Source organism: Patagioenas fasciata, chromosome 3, assembly GCF_037038585.1.
Source record: "Patagioenas fasciata isolate bPatFas1 chromosome 3, bPatFas1.hap1, whole genome shotgun sequence".
Taxonomy (NCBI): Eukaryota; Metazoa; Chordata; class Aves; order Columbiformes; family Columbidae; genus Patagioenas; species Patagioenas fasciata.
In genome coordinates, this window is record NC_092522.1 from 17,207,783 (window position 1) to 17,227,293 (window position 19,511).

The 19,511-nt window shown below is 36.4% G+C and overlaps 1 protein-coding gene across 32 annotated transcripts in view; it reads left to right on the forward strand.

Annotated features, from left to right (window-relative positions):
- NRXN1 (neurexin 1) overlaps positions 1 to 19,511 on the forward strand; it is a 731,497-nt gene that overhangs the window by 284,741 nt on the left and 427,245 nt on the right. For all 32 annotated transcript variants that reach the window (XM_071805868.1, XM_071805870.1, XM_071805881.1 and 29 more), the window contains one exon: positions 15,062 to 15,500. In XM_071805868.1, the coding sequence (XP_071661969.1) occupies positions 15,062 to 15,500 (439 nt within the window). The remainder of the gene's footprint in view (positions 1 to 15,061; positions 15,501 to 19,511) is intronic.

The window sequence follows — 19,511 nt, forward strand, 5'->3', positions numbered from 1 at the left end:
GTTCTTACTATATTTCTAAAGTACTTACTATATTTATTTCAGAAAGTAGTACGTTCTAATATTAGACTTTAAGGATATAACACTGAAAGAGAATATTTATTTAGGAAATGGCATTCTAAAATTCTATTTTAAGACAAGAATTGTAACACCCAGTTACTTAAAATACAATGTTTGTGCTGTAAAATTAATACAGTTGTATAAGAAAAAAACCCAGACCAACAACTGTTCTCTTTCCAAGACTTACTTCAAGCAATTTCTTATGCTTAAGAGCTACTGAGGACTGATATGCTTTTTTGTCACCTAGATGGTGCATGTTTTCTAAGTTTTGGCTGGACAACTTGAAAACAATAATGAGACAAGAATTACTTCTTTAATTTTCAAATGGTAATAATTAAATAAATGTTTTAAAACATTTAACAAAGATTATTTGTTCAAGTATAAAAATCTGTATGTTGTTATTGAGTCAGTCCTGCTATCGTCTAATTGTCAAACAAAAAATACAGCTATTCTTTGACTTTTTCACAATTGTTTCAGTATGTTTATGTGAAGGCTAGATTGCTCTTTTCCCCAGTTTTTCATCAAAAATATTTAGTATACATTTACCAGTTGCTAAGTCAATTATATAAATATCCTAGTGTTCTTGTATACTCAAATGGGTGTATTCTTTCATTCAAAAGTTCTTAGTTTTTCAGATATTTGCAGCATTAGATGTGTATATACTCTAAAAAAATGCTTATGTTGATATCTACTGAAACCTCTCTTTATTGGTTGTAAGAGCTGTAGCCTGTATCAATTTGTTGATTTTTTTTTACTTAAGTGTACAGCTCAGGTATCTTAAAAGATGGAAATAATATGGTTATGCCTATGAAAAGCACAAATAACAATAAAGGATATTGAAAATTCAGTGAGGTAACTTATGTGGGTCAAAGCCGAAGTACTTTGGCTCACCTGTGAACATGCAGACAAAATTATTAGCATATCTGACACTTTAAAGGTTTGTAGAAATACTTCTGTTGTATCTCTGTTTGGGCGTTCTATTCTTATAAATTTCAAGAATTTAAATGCTGATATGCTGAAACCAGTAAGAAAATTTCTACTCAGTGTTATTTCAGCTAAAAAACTACAGCAGAGATGAGCAGGAGCAAATTTTTGGTCTCTTTCCCTGACCAAAACCCAACCCAACCCAAACCATAAACAAAAAGTCACAAACAAAGACACAAAAACCTACACAAACAACAAACAACCCACCCCCCACAAGCTTGTTGCATTAAGGTGTTCTGTAAATTGGTCCCTGTTTAGGGGTCGTAACCTGTGATGTAATTTGTTATGCCAGTTAAGCAGTTGAAGAAGATTGTGTTTTGCAATCTCTTATTCAGCTGTGAAGTAAATTGCAAACTTTAGCAAAGTAATGGTTAAGGACAGATACTGCAAGTTTAAATAAATCACATTGCAAACTTTAGCAAAGTAATGGTTAAGGACAGATACTGCAAGTTTAAATAAATCACATTAATCAGTATGCCATCCTCTTTTTTCTTATAACGTTAGAGGAAGTTGTTACAAAACATAAAAGTTGTCAAGTTCATAATTTCTGTGAGAGAGACTTAGAAAAAGCTTGACTTACAGTGGTCTTGTTGTATGATTTTTGCTGTATCAGTTGAGTCAGTGATTATTAATATCGAAGGTGGCTAAGAATTGTGGTTTCCAAGCCTTTTTTAAGTATATTGCCATACTTGGCTAGGGAGCTGTGCTGAGAGCTAAATGATGGGGGAAAGTGAAAAATATTCTTCAGTGGGTAACTGGTTATGAATTTTGCTTTTTCTAAGGTCAGCTAGATTGTTTGTGTCAAATTGAACTTCAGGAAGAAAATCTTAATTTGTACTGACTTGTTTTGAAATATTCTTGTGCTGTTTGAAAGAAAACTTAAAGTTTGAATCAGAAAATAAATGATTCACTGTAAAGAGAGGGAACAGGTTTTCAAACTATTTTCTTATAGTTTGATTTGGAAACAATGTTAACCTGATTAACCAGAGCTGCCTTTTTTTTTTTTTTTTTTTTTTAAATTATAAAAAGTACGTAGTATTGTTGCATATATCATTTCAGTCATTAGCTTTTCTTATTTAAATCTGGCTGGATTCTAGTCAGAGGGCTGTATTTTCAAAAGAATACTTGAGCATTGGGTCAAGGTTGCGTATGGATGTTTGTGCATACTGAACATCCACAAGTACTCTTCAAATGCTATCCACATATTTTTGCGTGAGAACTAAACCTGTCATGTGTACATACAGGTAACAGTTCTGAAAGGTTCTAAAAACAAAGTGGCACAAAAAACGCCAGAACTCTTGCTTTGAAAATTCTCCTTTCTAAGCTGGAGCTTTCAGGAGATGCTGGAGGGTATGTGTTCATATTTTGTAAAGCAGCCATTTTCCTTGTTTGTCAGTGATGGATGTCCACCTGGTCACACGGAAAGAACGCTTTACAGGAAAGAAGTAAATATGAACAGAAATCGCATGAGCAGGTCAGATTTTACAAGAGCAAATTATTGATGTTATAGTTTCTGAACCTTAGTATCTTTCATCTTCGTGAACCACCTGTTTGAAAGCCAAACAGTTCCACAGACAGTATTTTGCCTTGGGTCTGAGGCTGCTCCAAGCAGACTGGGTCACCCCTGTTGTTTTCTGGTGACAGCACATGGATACACACAGTAGGATTTAGTCTCATGCCCTGGTATTATTTATTGTTATATAATAAAACTAATACCTTCTACAGATTTTTTTGCGTAGTACTTTTATCTGAGTGCTAAATACTGTCTTCAAATATGATTTTTTAGTCAGAATGAGACTATTCTGAATTCATTTTCTGCAGAAAAGCGAATGCTTTTCTTCTCTGTGGGCTACAGTAATCATGAGGCCTGCACCACACTGAGTTTACTTTCTTATCTGTTGTCTTCTAATGAATTAAAGGTTTTATTAGGTATCAGCAACAGCGTGATACTTCTGAATCAGTCTTTGTATAGCAGGCTTTCTCACAGTCTGGCTTCAGTGAGACTAAGGCCCCACTACAGCGAGCAGAATCTTGAAAATAATTTTGGCAAACTTTTCCAAAGAAAATGCATGCTACAACTATTCACATAATCCTGTATTTTTTTTTTAATGGAGTTGTACTGAGATGAACCCAAGCAATAGTTAGTAGTATAGATGTGGCTGACTAGATTATTAATTTCTTTAGGTTTTATGTACCTCCTTTATTAATTCAGCGCATGTCCTATATGTAGACCCAATGAAGTATTTTAGTGAAAACAGTCAGAAAGCCATTTTTGCCCCAGGAAAAGCCTATTTCACTCCTCCCCACTCCCCCCCCCTTTTCTGAAGTGATATTTCAAAACATTTCAAAATATACTTGATAAAAAGGTTCCTCCAAATTGAAGTGTTTATTTGAAATTAAAACCAAACGAACAATCACAACAAACAAAATACTTAAAGGTGAAAACAAACATCAAAACGTTGCTGAGACATTGAATTGATGTATGCAGTGGCATGGAGGGAAGTGAGAAATGCTTAACTGCACTGTCTGTGCTTTACTAAGAATTAGTGCTTTTCATAACTGTGTTCCACATAAACACTGTGAGGTGTGTTTATTGTGACAAACACATTTATGTAAGCCGAAATATTTTAGGAAGCCTGTAATATTTGCAGAACAGTATACTTTTAAAAGCTTGTATATTAGATTACAATAACCAGCAACTGCATGTGTAAAGGTACTTGTCGGTGGTTCATATTATGTGGTAAGCTCCTCTTCTTGAACGTTATTAGACAAATTTTGTTGTAGCATTATGTGTTTTTACTGATTATCTGTCAAAATAATTGATTTTGCTTGAGGCTGAGGACCTGTTACTCAGTACAGGACTAAAAGGAGATTTTCTTATCAGAAATTTCTTTAGTACTAAGCTGACACCAGAATCTCAGGCTCAGAGTTCACCTTGCAGAATCAGACCCTTTAAACACTATACTTATGTGTGCATGCACTGCCTCCTTCTCACACTACAATGAGATGCCACGTCTTGAAAACAAAATTAGTACATCTCTGTTCCTTGTCACTGTAATGATGATAATTAATTTGGATTAGTTCAGTAAGCGTATTATGGAGGACAGCTTTAACCTCAGTAAAATTTATTAACATAAAGATGGCCATAGGTAGGCTGTGGCTAAAGATGGCTCAAATATAAACACGATGCCTTAGAAATATCCTGTGAATTAAATTGATCATTTAATTGAAAATTTATAAATGTCTTTTAGTCATATGCATGCACTAAACTCATCAGTGTTTTAGCTGGAAGACCCTTGCTTTTGTTCTTCTCAAGTACTGCTTTTGTCTGTCATTTCAGGAAAGATAGGTTGGTTAGAAAAAGAAAGTGAGCATAGAATGGAGTGCAAAGAAACGCACTGCCCAGCATCCTCAAGGTGTACCTCTGCATATCACTGGATAAAGATGAAAGAAAAGCTGCTTCTGAAAAACATGTGGCAGCTTGATACCATTTTCCTTGTGTTGGAATTACAGTAATAAGTTTGCATGCAAGAGTAGTACAGAAAACTTAGCCTTCTATTGTCACAGGTGTCTGAGAAGCTGAAGCTTGTTTCAAAACACTGATGTGGAGAGTTACTGAAGTTGCAGTATTGGAAAGTAAAAAGGTTACGTTCAAAGGATTAAAAGGATTAATAAGAAACAGCAGGTGAAAAGAGAGAGAATTCTCCTGCATGTCTTCAAGGAATGTATTGGTCACTCCACAAGTGAAAGGAAAGTTAACAATGCAGTTTACCTATTTACTTATCATGGCAAGGCAGAATTTAGCCAACAACTGCATAAACTGTCACTGTATGGATATCACAAACCAAAATCGGAGAGTTACTGTGCCAGCTCCCAGGATGGGAGAAGGAAAGTTTCTATAGCTGGTCAACAAGTAGCCACCTTCACTGAACAGATAGCCAGGTAACAGCTGCAAGGGAAGTATGCTGTCTGCGTGGAGTCTGGCTGTAAGCTCATACAACAGCCACGGCATTTCAGCCTGGGATTAGAGGACTCTTTTCTCTCAGTGGAACAGAAGGTTCTTTCAAACCAGGAATCAGGAAACAGAGCAGATGAGTCTGAAACAGAGAGCAGTCAGAATTACCCACAGCCAAGGTCTGGCTATTCAGCTAGATGCAAGAGTAAACTACAGAAATGAGAGAGAAAAGGAACAAAAAGCCAGTCGGGTATTTATTATGCTGGAAAAGTAATAAGGTTAAGAGCTGTAAGTTGGCAGCTGATAATATATTGATGGGAGAGGCTGAAGGAAGAAAAGCTAGTGAGGGGTGGAATAACCCCCTCTCATTTCACCAAAGGATATGCAGAATTAATGTTTTGCATTTGACTGGAGTATACAGTTGTTTTTATATATGTTTTCAAACATGCTTAATATGGGAAAAAATTATTTGTTCAAATACTTGAAGACTTTCAGGATTACGTATATTGGTAACTGATTTGTTTAGCAAATTTTTGTTAATTTATCATCAGAACACTGACCTCCTATATTTGAATTCTCTGTTGGGTCCGTTTTAGCTTTTCTCTTTAATTTGAGGTTCATTCTTTTGCTCTTTTTATGACCACTTGCAATTTTTTTTTCCAATACAACACCTACCCTAGGTAGCTCAGTTTTCAATTACATCTGCCACATTGCTTTCAGATGCACTTGAGTTGAGATGTTCCACAGAACATTCATTTTTACATTTACTTTATTTTTGCCTTTTCCCATAATTTGTTTCTGTATTTTTTGACCTTGACTTTAAAGCTTGAAGTGTTAAAGACTGGAAAAATCTAGCATATAATGAATGTTATGCTAAAGAAATAAGGCTTGAATCCTACAATGGTAATTACTGTGTTCTGCTTTACAGTGCCTCTTTCTTGCAGTCCCTAGAGAGTTCTCATGCTTGATCTTGGGCAGGAATGGTTAATGAGGAAAGAGGAAAAATAGCATGTTCCTGACTTCTCTGCAGAATTAGTCATTGGTAACTCTTGCTGCTCTGTGAAAGAAAGGGGAGGAAAAAGCTGAGATCCAGTGCAACAATTGAGTCTCCTGTAGCCTGCTTTTTGCCAAAGTCATTGGAGGTAGCATACCATTTGTTTTCTTCCTTAGACATTATAGAATGTATTAATGCAAGGCTGCTTTTGCCTCAAATAATACATTTTGTTTTCCTTTTGGTGATTCTTGTTTCTCTTGGTTTTGTTTCATGGCTTATTCATGGCTTTATTCTGACTTGGGAGCCAATTGAGCTTCTGTGGAACCAACTTGTTCCTAAATTCTGCAATTAAGATGTTGCCAAGAAATTTCTATGAGTCTTTACCATGGGAAGTTAAAAAAACAAAAACAACAACAAAACCAAACTTGAACCCATTTCTTAAAACCAGAAAACATAGCAACCAGTCAGAAACATTTAGCAGTCTGGCAGCTGACAGCAGGACATACAAAGAATAGCAAAATAGTCTATTGAAGAGGGGAAAAAAGATCTTCAAAAGACTTGTGTCCACAGCAGGGTGGAAAACACAACAATCCCAATATCAAGCTTGTTAGAAAAAAATGTTTTGTTTTGTTTTGTTTTTTCTAACTTCTGCTAATATAACACATTAAATGATATGCCAGTAACCTATTTTAGCATATATAAAAGGCATTCTTTGGCATGCTTCTTAGATGTCTCTATTCAGGCAGTTGAAGTGGGAGAGAAAAACACAGTTCTGAGATCAGCATTTGAAACTCCAGCAGAAGAGACCAGTTTACCTGCAAGATCAGCTATCACAAGTGTATTAATTCTGCAAACAGGTGACATGCATGAAACTGAGGTGACTTTCCCAGCACTGCACAGTACATCTAATATTCACAATACACTTCTTTTACTCTGATTCTGTTAGTACTGGATTAGTTTCTACAACTGCATGTAACCATTAACAACTTTTTGATTGCCTTAGAGTAACTGAGGTATCTGCCATGTACCAAGTTGTGAGCTATTTGTTGTTCTAGGCTTTTGTATTCTTTTAACATCAATGAGGGTAGGACAGGGATGGTTTTTAGGTAGTCTACAGTGGACCTTCAGATGCGCTATTGAGTTCATAGCAGAATTCCATATAATTATGCTAATTTTTTACCTTTTTTCTTTTTTGTACCCACTTGCCTTCCTAGAATATGCACAGATATAATAATAAGCAATTTAAATAGAATATATATTTGTGAGCATTAAATATGTGTGTTTTGTGTGAAAGGAAGTCTTAAAAATATCGAATGTGCAGAAAATGTTGCCTAGTTACAGAAACAATAAACATCACAAATTTATTGTCTCTAGTTAGCCACTCAGTGTGGCATTAAAGCACGAGCCAAGTGTATTATCATGGCATAGTAAGATATTACAATTTTTTGTTTACCTGGAGATATATGTTGTTCAAGCCCATTTTTTATTGAGTGTAGCTTTTGGACAGATTGGGTATATTTTGTTTTTCTATTTGAATGGCCAATGTGCTCTGTACTCTGTAGTTGCATACCAGAAAGTTGGAATATTGTACTCTTTTTATAGTGGCTGCCATCTTCCTTAACAAGAAAATGGCAAGGGGATGACACCCGGTAGGAAATGTATGTGTAAATATGACTTACTTTGGATGAAGCTCCACTAAACCCGATACTGGTAATTCAAACTTCAGTCTTCACGCATATTTCTACCCTATGAAAAAAATGGTGCATCCATTTTACAAAGAAGTAAGGAGAAGTTCTCTGTGAGGCATTCAGATGCAGGTTAAACCCAAGTTCCTGGATTACTGGTCCTGGCTTCTAATAGCAAGAATTATTCTAATGATTCTTTTCTTTCTAGCTGGTATGACAAAGTAGTATATAGAGAGTATGTCTCATTATTTTAAAATATACTTGTTATGTCTTAAGCTATAAACTCTGTTTCCACCTCGAGTTTTGGATGCTCAGAATGGACAGGAAGAAGAAGCAGGAGAATGTGAAACCTTCAGATATTCCGTGGAATTTGTGGCTCTGTAGTTGAATTAGTTGATTACACATGCTTTTTTTCCCCCTACCTCTATTAAGTAGAGCTTTATTTTGAGCTGAAACTTGCAGAGTGGTTTCCTAGACCATATTAATTGATCTAAAATAATTCAGAAACATGCACGTGCTGTCCTTTTCTACAAGTATTTATGTATCTATGCCATGGAACTCTGTCCAGGCTCGCCTCCCACTCAGTAGGACTCTATAGACCCTTGGGTTTGGTTTGGTGCTCAAAACAAACCCCTTTCTAAATTCCCCCCACATGGCCACTACCACACACACACATACGTATCCACCACAGGAAAATTAGAACTATTTCATTTGAGGATTAATAAACTGTTTCTTTGGAGCTTTCTTTGTACCTGCCAATCTCTTCTCTGTGTTCAGAAAACAAAGCTGGTTTATAAGTTGAGTAATCCTAGATGCTTAAAGAACAGTTGTCATTCATATTGTAATCAGAAATACACCCCATTGCAAACATTTGAACTGGGCTCCTTGAGTTTTGCATAAATAATCTGTAGTTTATTGTGTGCCTTGATATATTCATTTTGGAGCTTGGAAGTGATTTGAGGCATATTAGTAAAATGGCAAGTCTCCTGTGAGAAGCTGACATTTGTGGATTAGTTCAAAACCATTCAGCAAATACATGAAGAAATACTTGATAACCCTTAATGGTCACTTTTGCATTTGGATTTCTGGGGAATGTGATGGTGTATGGACCAGGTAGTTCTCAATGAGCATGTAAATTTTAGTGGCTGTTAAATTAGGCTGATAAAATTGCCTCAGGCTTCACTTACTGTAAGTCCCATTGTTACAGTTTTTGACATCAGTAAGTTATCTCCTGCTGACTTCACTGTGCAGCATAAAATTGTAGGTTAGCAGCACCTACCTGAGACTTTTTGGATAATACTAGTCTCCATTTTAGAGAATTAACTGCCATTGTTTGCACTTGGTGATCCAGGTTTCATAAAAATGGGAAAATACTGCTTTATGGTAACATAAGGATTTATGTGATTCATTTTTTTTTAAACAAATTTAGAGGCTGGGTTCAACTATTGATTCAAATTGCATTTGGAAAAGTGTTTTTTCCTCACCTACCTGTTAAATAAATAGACAAGTTCTTCAGAGCAAAATCATAGTGTAGGTGCTCGAGCTCCTGGTTTCTGCCTGATTCTTAAGGAAACCTAGATAGTGGAAATTAGTCAATGTGATTAGCTCCTTAAGGATCATATTTGGTTTCAATAATATGAAGTAATTTGAAAGAAATTCTTTATAGCAATTTAAAGGCTTTTAGTCACAGTGATGGAAAAGCTATTGCTAGCAGAGTTGGTCAGTATTCTGAAATATTTGTGTAATGCCATTTCTTCACTCACAATATTCGATGTACAAAATACAAAAAGAAATTTTTCATGTGGAAAGGGCTGCACTTTAAATTGAAAATGATGTTAAAATCTGGATTCCTTCACACCTTTCATGGGATAGGGTCAGTAGAAGGAACTTGTAAGGTTTTGTTGATATTAATGTTTTTATTATATCAACTTTTAAATTTAATATTTGAATTGTTGTATATTTAAAATACATCTCTAATATCAACAGTAAATTCCTTGTTTTCTCCTTCACCTTTTCTCAAAGTTGTTCATACATTAATGCATTCCCAACATCTTAATATATTTTCATTTTATGCTCTACTGTTTTTTGTTTTTTTTTCTGAAGGTACCTGCTGTGATGACTGGCAAGATCTGTAGTGAGTTCTTAATGCATTTCTAGGGTTCAATGCATACTAAGGCCCTTCTTTGCAATAAATTATATATGTGATATATCTTTGGGAAACATGAATTAATTTTGCTTGTGCTCCAAGATGACCTCAAACCATGTTAAAGAGAGTGCTCGGCTTAAGTTAATATTTGCTGACTCTTAGCTGGACTTATTTATTAAGACTCAGAACTCTGATATTATAAGTTACTCAGCATGTGGTTGGCCTAGATAGTAGGAAAGGGAGCTCATATCTTGATGGTAAAATGATATGTAGGTCTGCACTTTCTCTCCCAGAAAAAAAAAAAAAAAAGAAAAAGATATCCCTTGCTTTGGATAGCTCTGTTGCAAGTTATGTGTGGAATTGCTAACTGCTGCTTTTTTCTTGGGAGTTTCAATGACTTTTTGCAGTTTTCAAGAATGAGGTAATTAGATATTTTAAAGACTGAGGTCTTGAACCTTATTTAATATTGAGGAAAGAATACAAGGAATGGAAGACAAATTCAAGGTGCTTTTAATAGCAGGATATAATTTCCTGAGAGTGAGCAGTTTCATGCACAGGAAAATTATATTGTTGTCGCTCAGGTATGAGAGTGAGAGAGCAAGAAACTTCTTGCCAGGATCAGCCCCAATAGATGTGCTAGGGAGGCACACAGCAGTGCAAGGATACTGACTGGTAGGGTGTGTAGGAGTAAAGGTGAATGTGACTGAAATATTTCTTCATTGCAAAGTACCTTCACTTGACTAACTGTGGACCCATGTCTCTGTTTGAGGGAGGGTGCATTGTGTTAACATTAAGAAACAATATGTAGGGTGCTTTAAATGGAAATAGCAGTGGACAATATAAGCCCTATTAAAAGCATGTTTGTACTTTTGTACCCAGAAAGGAAAAACAAATAAAAAGCAGAATCTCTGGAAAATAATGAATGAGTAAATTTACAAATTGAATTTATTTGTACCCTAGAGGCTATAGATTCTGAAGCATATACTTCCATGAGTTATAAAGCAGATACTAGTCTTGGAATTATTCATAACTGTTCAGTTCTTATCCTGAAGTTTAATGACTACTGGTTTTTTTGTGAGCATACTAGTTTTCTCCTTTTTTGCTGTGCTTCACTGATGTCTGAATACATCTTTCATGGACCGAGAGACGAGGAGAGGGCTAAGAATCTCAGCATAACACCAGGAAATGGGCGTCCAAATGCCAACTGTGTTCCATTAATAGTTTACAGTTCTTTTCAATTATGGTTTTCAGTTATAGTTTGTGTATTTCTGTTTTAATACTAATTATCCATGATTATTCAGCTCCAAATTTTCAGTTTTGAAAGAGTAAAAGAATATAAACATCCTAAATCTTAGAGCATAAACATTCTAAAAAACAGATGTAGACTTTATTCTGTTTCTACAAATGAATGTGATAAGATGCAGTCATTCACATCTCAGTAACTACGAAGTTTCAGCTGTGTGATACGGAAATAAGAATTTGTCATATGCAATATTAGTGATTCTGTGAATGGTTTAATATTGGTGGCATAAATTCCCAATATTTACCGCTCTTACTAAAGTGCTTTAGCAGTGTTTCCCGTATATGTTATATATTAAGCTACGTAAAGAGCTGGTGACAAGTTATTGAGAAAACTATTGCCAGTATTCCCGTTTGCATTTTTTCCATCAGGTCCTTGAACCATATTTATTAAAAATTGTTGTATCTGAGCTGGCAAATGACTTTAGTAGAGCTGGTTTAGACATCGAAGAAAGGTTACCTCTCCCTTTGTCTACTCAGTTTTTCTAACATAGCTATTAACTACTGATTTTATTATTAAATCAACCAGGTTTCATTGATATCAGACAGTTTGAATTTGTCCATAAACAAGAGATTATCTTTGTACATTGATTTGTGTTGTCCTAGTATCTACCTTTGTTCAGCAGGCAATTAAAGAATGTTTTCTCCTTACGTTCTTTGTTACCTTAATTACTTTCATTGTCAACAGCATGATTTAATTCTAATAAGAGCCCATTTGTTCCTTTATTTGCCGTATCCTTTAGTCCCTGTTTAATGCTTTCCAGTCTATTCTAGAAAGGTTGCCCCCTGTAACTCCTTCAAATGAAATGGAAGCTATCCAAAATTCCCCTTGTCAGAGAAAGTGGCTGATGTCTCACGAGAACAAATATCTCCAATATTGCCTGCTAGGCTACTGGCTTCACAGAATTCCAGAATGTTTGGGATTGGAAGGGACCTTGAAGGATGATCTGGTCCAATCCCCCTACTGGAGCAGGAACACCCAGATGAGGCTGCACAGAAAGGCGTCCAGGCGGGTTTTAAATGTCTCCAGAGAAGGAAACTCCACAACCTCCCTGGGCAGCCTGTTCCAGTGCTCTGTCACCCTCACTGAGAAGTTGTTTCTTCTCAAATTTAAGTGGAACCTCTTGTGTTTCAGTTTGTACCCATTGCCCCTTGTCCTATCATTGGTTGTCACCAAGAAGAGCCTGGCTCCATCCTCGTGATACTCACCCTTTACATATTCATCATTAATGAGGTCACCCTTCAGTCTCCTCTTCTTCAAGCTAAAGAGACCCAGCTCCTTCAGCCTTTCCTCATAAGGGAGGTGCTCCACTCCCTTAATCATCTTCATTGCTCGGCGCTGAACTCTCTCCAGCAGTTCTCTGTCCTTCTTGAACTGAGGGGCCTAGAACTGGACACAATATTCCAGATGTGGTCTCACCAGGGCAGAGTAGAGGGCAAGGACAACCTCTCTCGACCTACTGACCACCCCCCTTCTAATACACCCCAGGATGCCATTGGCCTTCCTGGCCACAAGGGCACAGTGCTGGTTCATGGTCATCCTGCTGTTCCCCAGGAACCCCAAGTCCCTTTCTCCTACACTGCTCTCTAACAGATTGTTCCCCAACTTACACTGGAACCTGGCATTGTTCCTGCCCAGATGCAAGACTGTAACTTGCCCCTGTTATATTTCATTAAATTTTTCCCCACCCAACTCTCCAGCCTGTCCAGGTCTCGCTGGATGGCAGCACAGCCTTCTGGTGTGTCAGCCACTCCTCCTAGTTTTTCTGTCATCAGCAAACTTGCTGACATTGCAATGTATTCCCTCATCCCTTGAGGGACTCCACTAGATACAGGCCTCCAACTAGATTCTGCCCCATTGACCACAACTCTCTGGCTTCTCTCCTTCAGCCACTTCACAGTCCATCTCACTACCTGATCGTCGAGACCACACTTCCTCAGTTTAGCAGTAAGGATGCTGTGGGAGATGGTGTCGAATGCTATACTGAAGTCAAGATAGAACACATCCACTGCTTTACCATCATCTTCTTGCTGCATTCTTTTCCTTCTTGATCTCTTTACTCTAAAGACAGAAAGTCACCCCATGGGAGATGACTTGCACGTGCCAATTCTCCAGTGTTCTTCTAAATTCCTTTCTGTAATCTACGAACTCTGAGATGTTACAGAAGTATTTGATAAATAAAAATATGGATCCTTATTCTCTAAGACTATGAGTTAGTCCAATTCTAGTCGCTTCCAATGTCTTCACTTAAAGAAGGCAACATGTTATCTGCCTCTCTGTGGCCTTTCTGCTGCAAAGAATACACAGTGAGGTTTATTTGTTGTCAGTAGAGACACAGATCCAGTGGGAACAGCAGCATTTGTACCAAATTCTGACATAAAATGGAGAAGTAGGCCTTTTGTTGGCTTTGTAACACATTTTTAATGTAGTAGAATAATTCTGCCGTGGCTCATGATGAAATTAGGTGCATGGATAATGATACTATTTGAAAGAACACAATTCTTACAGTAAAATTTGTTGATCAATTATCTCTTTAGTATTCTGTGATCTTTAAGCACCGTTTTTCACTAGCAACTCTCACTTGTGGGGTATGCCATCTTAGATTGCGTATGCTAGTATTTTGATTTCTCACAGTAGCACGGTTCTGCAGTACATCTCCTGTCTCTTCCACTTACTGTGTGCCAGATCAGTTTGCAGAGTGGGGCTCACCTGTGTTCAAACAAGGCTTCAGAGGAAATTAATCCAGAAGCTCTACCCTAAGTATTCCTGAAGGACTTTCCAACCTCCATTAAAGATCTAAGATCTAAACCAGTGACTGGTCCCCTGAACAGGTGCAGACTACAGTGTGTCAACAGCAGCAACACTGTGTCAGGGGCCAGCCATGATCTAGTCCTGAATGATATGGAATCTGTAGATAAAGAAGCCTTAGCACAAAGTGTTTTGATTTGCTGAACTGTTGCTTTTGCTCCAAATTGCTTTCTAATGTAGGCTTAACCTTAGAGAAGATTTTAGCTTCTGTCACCATGTCTTCATAATGAGACCTGCTGTGGTATTTTAGCTTGAGTATATCATTTATTGAATAAGTAAAAATATTGGCAAAATACTCATGCACATCTTTGCTATTGGGGAGCTTCATTTAAATGGTCTGTGTATCCTGGACAACACAGGAATAACATCCATTTCTGAATATACCAGTAAAGACTAGAACCCTGGCAAATGGTTCTATCATGACAGACTTCTCTGAGCCGAGTAAATATGTGAATTGAAGCAAGAATATTTGCTGTGGAGGTCAATTTGATTTAAAACTAATATTGTCTTTCATTTTTATCAGAAAAGTCTTCAGTAAGGGAAAATATGTAAGTGGTTTTATTTTTTTGTCCGGCTGTACTGGCTCAAAGATTGTCTTCTTTTCATCTGTTTTGATCTGTACGATACTAGTTTCCCTATCTTGTAGCTTCATGAATACCGTGGATGCTCTTATCCGTCAGCCCCAAGGACAAACTAAAAAGATGTTGAATTATAAAGTATCTGACCTTGGTAAATTTTCTGTACAGGAATGGAAAAGTTAAGACAGTGACAAAGGGTTTAGAGGAAGAAGGACTCTAATACTTCTCTAACATAGCAGAATGGCTGTACAAAGAGGGCTTTTAAGCAATCAAGGCCACACAAACTAATGTGCAACTGATAGTATAAAGTATGTGCATACTCTTTCAGATTGTTTGAATTAACTCGAGGGATATTTTTGGAGCAACTTTGGTTTAATGAAAACTATTATTAAATCACTAGTCAATGGGAATAGTGATTTAATTTTGTGTGTATGTAAATTGCCATATCTATATACCATAATTATTATCCTTTAAATAACATGACTATTCAGGGATATATTTGTTTAGTTAAAATAGTTAAGTTCCTTTTAGTAACTTCTCTGCTTTGCCTGCAGGTTGTATATAAAAATAACGATGTCAGATTGGAGCTATCTCGACTTGCCAAGCAAGGAGATCCTAAAATGAAGATTCATGGGGTTGTAGCATTTAAATGTGAGAATGTTGCAACCTTAGATCCAATCACATTTGAAACACCAGAGTCTTTCATCTCTTTGCCAAAGTGGAATGCCAAGAAAACAGGCTCAATATCATTTGACTTTCGTACCACTGAGCCAAATGGCCTGATTCTTTTCAGTCATGGAAAACCAAGGCACCAAAAGGATGCCAAACATCCACAGATGGTGAAGGTTGACTTTTTTGCAATTGAGATGCTTGACGGCCACCTCTACCTGCTGTTAGACATGGGATCAGGTACTATAAAAATAAAAGCCTTGCAGAAGAAGGTGAATGATGGCGAATGGTACCATGTGGATTTTCAACGGGATGGACGGTCAGGTAAGCTTCATTTCTTAATATTCATTATGGTTTTTCATGTTGTATCTGAGAGAATACTGGATATATATTGTGCTGCCACCATTAGGGTTGTGTATCATCTCAAAAATAAGGGAAATAGAAGAAGTCATTACTGTCAGGTGGCAGAATACAGTGATTTGTAAAGTAACTTATGTTAAAATTTATTGGGTAATCAGGTACTTAATCTTGCAAGTAAGTGTGCTGTGTACTTCAAAAACAAACAGTTATCTCCCTCTGTGCTTGCTTACACTAAGTAGCTGAAGTAGCAAGTTTCAAGAGTAAGAATAAGGCAAAAAAGAATTGCTGAAAGTAATCTCCAACATAGGGAATATTTGGCCCAGAGAAACTGCGTGGACCTTCCAATCATGTCAGCAGATCTTGGCATAATTAAATACATGCTAATGAATGGCTAACAACACATATCAGCAGAAATGAAAATAAGTGACTTGCCACATTCTGTCAGTATGATTCGTATTCTATAGTAGTTTACTTGACAAATGATCTCCCTGAAAAGGGTAAAAATAAAGAATTCATATACTCTTCCTAATACTACTGAAATCCATCACAACATGCAATGCATGTGAGTAGTGAAACTGTCCTTGTGTTTCAGCTGCATCTGATCTTGAGTATATATCCTCACTACAGCAAATAATCAATATCCATTAATTAAACGTAGTTTATGCCAGAATTTGGGGATGAGAGTGGGGGAATTGTAGTGAGTCTGTAATTTAGTCCATTGAATAATTTTCTGATTAATATCAGTATTCAGTCTGAAGTTTATGTACACTATGAAATTGAGTGTTGAAAAATGTAATCTCTCTTCCTCAATTTTGTGGGAATTTCCCAAATTCCTTCTGGTGACTCCTTTTCCATGACTTATATTTATAATTTCTTTCTGAAACTTCATCCCCAAAAGTTATTGTTTTATGATTTACTTTCTTACTACTCACAAATCAGATTTATGTTTACATTGAAGATTTCAGTCAAATCCATGCTGAAAATCAGACCAAATTCAATTGATCAGTCCACACTAGGATTATGAAAAATAATGATTTGATTCCTGGGCTGTATGGCTTCACATTCTGATTGTAGAGAGTTTGATTTTTTAGGAAGCAACACATATTATTTCTAAGTAGAATTCTAAATAGTAAAATATATATGTAAAAGAAAAATTAGTCCAGCTGATGAATCGCCTGTGATCAAGATGAGTGAACTTTATTTACTCTGTCACTCTTGAAAACTGACCATAGTAGCTATTCTCCCTAAAACATTGAACTCTTACCAGGAATAATTAATAAATACATAGGCATATGAATTTACAAACTGAATTTTTAGCTGAAATCTGAAACAGACATCAAATATTTTCTGTGATTTTAATAGATACTGTAATAATTTACAGTTGGAGAAGTACCAATAATAGTGGTAATGCTGTTATTTTTCTTAATGAGAATATTGGCTGAGTAGTATCTTAGACTGTCAGATCTAACCAAGTAAAATGATTGCCTAACAATTAACAATGAACTGTATGTTCCTGTTTTCTTTGGTACTTCCTGTTCCAATCAGATGTGTTATGTTTAGATTATTTCCTCATGATTAATGCATGTTGGTCTATTATGTTTTTTTCTATGAATAATAAAACCCACTTTACTATTCCAAGAAGCTTTTTCATTTATTTTCTCTACCCAAAACCAGACATACTGGAAATCATATGAATATGATGGTTTTTCACTTGCTTGCCTTCGGAATTTTTCTATAAGAGAATAAATATACCTTCTATTTAAAAAAAAAAAAAAAGTATTTTCTGAGATTTTCTTATTGATGCTGACAAAATACTTCCCAACCAATCAACTATAAAGGAAGAGATTCTACTGTTAATGAATAAATAGCTCAAATAATCTTTTTTTTTTTTTTTTTAAGTGAAGTTTGATGTCTTGCAACCTTTTACTCTTCGCCTTCAAATCCAATGCATAGTGGTTCCCTGCGATAATAGAAAGCCATGACATTTCTCAAGGAGCTTTGCTAATTTCCTTGACTGTCATATTAGCTGGATCAGCAAGTACTCGATTTATTTTTCATCCTTTAGTCTCTTCCAGACTCTCAGTCACAGGGAGCAGCCACTCTAAACTACTGACGGTGCCATTGCCCATCTAAGACTGCAGTGGGGGAGATGTAAGGAATGAGAACACATTTTAAAATTGTGCTTATCCAGGCCCTATTCACTAGTATATCTGCTGATCCCCTCAGATTTTGGGAGGTACAAGAAAGAGGGAAGAGAGGGTACCCTTTAATTTCCTTTTGCTGAAGGAACTTTTTTGTAGATGTTTTTCACCCTAGAACCCCATCATGCTGCTTGTAAGACCTACTTTGAGTGCTTCCTTCCCTAAAAAGATGATCTCTGATGAAAAGGAACTCCTGAGACCCTATTTCCTAGTGTTAAGTAAAGATTTCATACTTTCTCCATTGGTCCATCTTTCTTGCTAGGTATGCAGCAGAGGGAAGGGAACAAGCACTTTGAGCTGTCTGTTTCTTTTGCTAGGTATACAGCAGAAGACATCAACCTGGTAGAAACTGCTGTGTCCTCCATGTGAGCTGAGTTCCCTTCCAGTATTCATGGTTATTCTGAATTCTTGCAAAGGACAGTAGCTTTATAGCTGCTTCACATGTGTCTTGTAATGGGCTGTATGCTCTGGTCACAGTTCTCATCACAGCTGTAATATTAGGCTTTAGCGCACAAGATGTGAAGTGTATTTAGAATACCTTACTCTGATTTTTCACTATTTCTTAATAAGCAAATGTGTTTCGCATGCACAAAAAGCAACTAAATAGGCCAGATAAGGTAAGGAAAAGATCAGAATAGCTGTAGTAGCTATAGTTACAGTCTTCAAATTTTACTGATCAGAACTGAGACAAGATTAAGAAATTTGTCTTTGTTTCTTATACACAGACTTATGAAAAAGTAAATTGCTGAGATAATGAATATGATTGGAGAGGCTCATTAACTCATACCTAAGGGAAATGTTTGTCTGTTCTACTCTTAGCAGTACTGCCAACTCTGCAGCAAAGGAATTGGGGGTTGGGGGAAATGAAACTCAGATACAAACTAAAAAAAAAAAAACAACCAACAACAACAACAAAAACAAACCAAAAAACCGACCAACCAAACAAAAAAGCCCCACACATGATCATGAAACAACTGTAAAGGTATTTCCTCACAATGTTTCTTGTAACACAATACAGTTAGCTTTAATAACTGTTTTTTGAGACTTGAGTATTGATTAAAATTTTGTTAAACTGCTTACCATACTAAAGAAAAACCTTACGTGTGTTTTTTGACTAAACTGCCATTCACGCTAAGATTTCAGAGGGGTTCTCCAAAGGGGTATTTTATGTGGTGATCTACTGTTTCCTTTATCATTCACCTTTCTCAGCCTTCTGTGCTAGTAAAACTTAGTTTTGAACAAGCATATTAATGTCATAGCTATACTGGCTGAGGTTTACCTGTTTCTTCCTGTGCACTGAAAGTCATCAAGAATTAGTTGGTTTATTTTTCAGTAGAAATGGAGCCCTAGATGTCTTCTAGCATCATGGATAGCTTGAACACACAAGTGTCTTTGTCCAGCAGAAAACAGCACTGCAAATGCATGAGCTTGAGGTTGGAGGCTGAAGCGGAGTTAATGTATGTTGTTACAAGTGCTGCCTGAACACAGGTTTAAAGCATTTGGTCCTAAATTAGCCTGTAGAGCAAGTAATAATAGCAGCAAGAAATACCGTGAGCACGAATATGATTTATATTTACAGAATTTTTCTCTCTCTTTTTTTTAGAATGAGAAATTATCTATTGTCTGTCAGCAGTCCTTCTTGATACCTAGGATGCTCTCACCAAAGTTAGCTGTTTTGGTTTAAGAGGTTATTCAGAGGTGTCCTTGTTTGAGACAGCTGACTAATGAAATCAAAGCTCAAAATGTTTATGCTTGTATGCCTAAGGTCAAATCT